We start from the raw sequence: 4,625 nt of genomic DNA on the forward strand, positions 1-4,625 counted from the left end.
AGCATGTTTTTGTTTAACTAATTTGCTATCATACTAAGGCCTTAATATAAATATGTTGGCTTATAATAGACATACAAAACTTATAGAAGGCCCCTCGGGATATCTGGGTTATAACTAGACTCGTTCGGTTAATCATTTGTCGCTACGCAATAAGCAGTTAACCGCTTATTCGATAAACAAATACTAAGGCATACTCGATTTTGTCACGAAGGTCACACATGCAAATCAAATTTTATTTTATTTACATCTTTTGTAATTGACTAATTTCATATACAGAGTACAAACTTTCTATCTGACTCGACCATTTTTCATGTGTGATATTTGGTTCAAGTTTGATGTTTATTAATTTACTTTTGGGTTATTTTTTGTGTTGAAATCTTATTTATATGGAATTACAAGATAAATTATTCATCCCGGTTGAACCTTACGGTATTTTCTGGTTCAATCAGTTATACCATTTCTTAATTAATTCAAGTACGAGTAAAATTCCAGTTTTTAAAACATTGCTTAAAACTCAAAAGAGTTCTCAAATGAATTTAATGCAAAAGTTTATATCGAGAATTGCGGACAGTGAACCTTAGGCATTGATAATATGTAATTAATTGTCCAAAATAAAAATAAAAAACTTGTAATTAACAAAAACTAATTGACCAACATTTAATTGAAAAACTTTTTGTTATCTTATAAGATTTTTAAAATCAAAATGAGTTAATAACATTTCATTAGTATTTATGACTAATTAATTCAAAGTTAAAAGTAAATTATTTTAAAATTTTGTTTTTATTAATTTTATTTTTAATCAAAAGTATTGTCAATCAAATATCATTTTAATAAAATACCAGTTCTTCATTAAATCTTGATATTTGACACATTACATATATGTAATAGTATTATATTATATTATATCTTAATCTTAAATATATATAAGTGAAACCTTTAAAAGATTTTTGGTTGTTTCGTGCATTCTCTCAAGCCACCATATTTTTTTATTAGTGAATTAAGGCTTCTAATTTATTTGACCTGAATTCACGGGTATGAGTCTCACCAAACCAGCTCTTAAACGGGTTATAACATCTCATTAAATTAAAAATTAATCTAACCAAATATTTGGTATGAAAATCTTATAAAATATAGATATACTAAAAATTAATATCCGATTTAAAAAAAAAAGATATTATTTGTAATTAAGAAACCATTATATAGTAAAAAAATAATAATAAGCGAGTTATGGGTCTCACCAAACCCAAATAGCTTTTAAACCGGCTTATAACATCCCATTTATTTGTGAAACCTTTTTATCATCAAATCCCAAGTATATTATTAACTTCCTTACAATAAATAAAATTAAAATAAAAAAATGTATAAATATTAGAAACGAATAATGTAAAACAACCCCGTAATACGAGGAATAAAAGCTAGTATATATATACATATAATTGAGGAATTTTATCATATTGCATACATTTAATGCAACACTATTACGTATATTTAATAGAACGATATTGCATATATGTAATAAAGCAATTTTGTTGTATAATATTATTTTTAATATTATTTCAAATGTATCATATCTATCTAACTATACTATTAAAGTAATACAAGTTGTTCACATGACATTTAACTAGACACTCCACATAGGATGCCATGTCACCATTTCCTATTATATTAGGATCCATGACCCGTTTTCCTGATATAACCCATGACCCGTAAGTCTTTATAAAATTTTGAAAAATATATTATTGTGTGATATCGGTTTTGAACCTAAGACCTCATGTTTTAAACCAAATGTGATTACCAACTCCACTAAAACGGTAATTGTGTTTGATTTCTTGCCTTAGCATATATAAATGTGATTTCTGTTCAAGAATAAAACCAAAATTATATTTAATTGTTAACATTTTCATAATTTACAATATGACATTGTCTTCTCTTATCTCTTTAACACAACAATTTAAGATTGTTAATCATTTTTCTCTTTATTTTAAAATATAATATATTTTTATTTACTTTCTTTTATAACAAAATTTTAGCAGTTGTAAATTTAGTTCTTAAATCTGTGACAACAATTTATTTTGAATATCATTTTTATACACACAGTATTTAATATAAAAATATCAGTATGATTTGTTTTATTTGGAATAAATCAAACATTAAGATTTGGTTTTCAACTTAAAATTATAGTGCACAATATATCAAAAACTTAATAACAAAAGTCATAAATAAAAATTATTATATAAAACAATTGAATTTACGTATTACATATAATAGTTTTTTATTTTTATTATATTACGCCCTGTTTGCGGTGCGCGCATATAATGTATATATGTGTGAACCCTCGGGTGGGCAAAAGTGAAATTGCACTAATTTTGACATTATTTTACTAATCTCGTGAAAATAACGTTAAAAGTGACGGAAGGTTAATCAGGCATCATGTGGTGGCGTTGATAGCCGAAAGACAAGGTACATGCACCAATTTACCGGTGTGCCGATGGTTGAGTGTTATGTGCCTTATGTCCAAGGCTTGATGCAAAACTACTTTCGAGCCGTGAGTCTCACTAGAAGCAGCCTCTCTATTCCTACGGGGTAGAGGTAAGGCTGTCTACATCTTACCCTCCTCAGACCCTACCATAGCTCTGCTATTGATAGGATATACTGAGTACGATGATGATGATTATTATTTTTATTATATTTTCACCCGTGTGAAACACGGGCTCTAACCTAGTTATTTGTATATGATAATGTTATATTTACAATAGAAAAACTCTCGGAATTAATTATACATTATTACATTAAATAGTAATAAATACCACCCAACTAAGTGGTAGCACTATATAAACCGTTCACAGAAGAACTCCATCTTCCAATCCAAAGTTGAAACTACAATCACAGGTTAAACAAGTTAATAGGAACATGGCCGACGAGGTGAAGTTGCACGGAGTTGACGGAAGTCCGTTCGTTTGCAGAGTGAAAATTTCTTTGAATCTCAAGAGAATCGACTACCAGTTCGTTGTAGAAGATCTGACCAACAAGAGTGCCAATCTTCTCAAATACAATCCTGTCTATAAAAAGGTGCCTGTGTTTGTACACAACAGAAATCCGATCTCGGAGTCACTTGTGATCCTTGAGTACATCAATGATGCTTGGAAAGGAGTTCCGATTCTGCCCAAGGATGTGCATGAGAAGGCTCAGGCTCGATTCTGGGCCAAATTCATTGATGACAAGGTATAAATGTTTTCATATATTTGACAGTCAAATTTAATATTTGAGTTTTATTATTGCTAAATTGATTTCTTTTGCATTCATTATATATGATACATTCAGTTGACTCCTGCACTATTCAAGGCCATTGGCAGCCATGGACAGGAGCAAGATCTTGCTGAAGCTCAAGAAAGTCTCCAGTTTCTGGAAAATGAATTGAATGTGAAAGGTAAGAAGTTTTTTGGAGGTGATAATATCAACCTGGTTGATATTGCTGCTACTTTCATAGCCTATTGGCTTGGAGCAGCCGAAGAAGCATTAGGAATAGAGGTGGTGGCCAAAGACAAGTTCCCAAAACTAACAGAATGGTGTGGTAACTACATTAACAGTCAAGTTGTTAAGGATTGCTTACCCCCAAGAGATTATCTAGTTAGTTTCTTTAAGAAGATGTTTGGTAAGGCGCAGTAGTTTATTTTCACAATGAAGTTTGGAATAAGCAGGATGGTGTGTTTCCATTCATGCATGTTTGAATAATCAGCTCTTAGATTGCTGTTATCTTTCGTACTATGTAGTATGTAACTTGAATTTTCGATGTTTTGTCGTTTTGGTGAAGCAGATGAGCAAGATGCTAAGATTCTCTTTTGCAGTTTTATTTTCTTATCTATAAATTGTTGTTTTTTTAACAGCTAAATTACTCTACAGCACCACCTCAAGTGAGACTCGGACCCCGTCATTTTGACAGGGGGCATGACCGTCCCTAAAAAATTCTGGGGAATGCGAGTAGAAAAAATGGGCCTCTAATATATATTTTAAACAAACCATAATAATTAACTTTCTAACTAATATAACTAGTTTTTCTATCCGTCCCAATCTAGGTTTCTAAAACTAAAATCAACCAAACGTACTACAAAACTTCCTCCCGAAAAAAAATTAGAAAAGTCTCTGGTCAAACAAAGGGCATTACTTTAAATCTAAAAACAAAAACTATGCACTACTTTTTATAATCGCTCGGCTTCTATGAATGCCTCATCGGCCTCAACTGTTGCCCCGGTTAATCGTGAGGACATGGATTCTGACTTATTATACCAGATGGGCTTTGTGTAAGGTATTTACAACTTTAACCTTATGCCTACACTTTTATTGAAGCTATAATATTAGGGTTTAGTATCGAGCCTCAGGCCAGTTTATCTCTATATAATGTAACCCTAAATTGATTGGAATTGGATCAACTCTTTACCATCATCTTTCATGGTATCAAAGCGTTAAGGTTCTAGACCCTTCTTCTTCCTCACACATACAACCCCTAGCCACTGTCATGTTCAAACCCCAGACAGGCCGGACAGCGTCACCCCCGCCGCCGCCTGTCCATTCTCATTCATTTATTTTAGTTTATCTATTTTCCGTTCTTATTTCTTATTCTAATAAAG

General features: G+C 31.3%; 1 protein-coding gene across 1 annotated transcript; it reads left to right on the forward strand.

The window, feature by feature from the left end:
- Positions 1-2,877: 2,877 nt before the first annotated feature.
- On the forward strand, positions 2,878-3,666 carry LOC143564761 (putative glutathione S-transferase). Its single transcript, XM_077051948.1, has 2 exons — positions 2,878-3,222; positions 3,322-3,666. Exons 1-2 carry the CDS (start codon positions 2,911-2,913, stop codon positions 3,664-3,666), a joined length of 657 nt encoding a protein of 218 aa, XP_076908063.1. The 5' UTR covers positions 2,878-2,910.
- The last annotated feature ends 959 nt before the right edge of the window (positions 3,667-4,625 follow it).

This window comes from Bidens hawaiensis, unplaced genomic scaffold (genome assembly GCF_021521415.1).
Source record: "Bidens hawaiensis isolate Kalapana, Puna unplaced genomic scaffold, B.hawaiensis_p1.1 tig00001206_1, whole genome shotgun sequence".
Lineage (NCBI taxonomy): Eukaryota > Viridiplantae > Streptophyta > Magnoliopsida > Asterales > Asteraceae > Bidens > Bidens hawaiensis.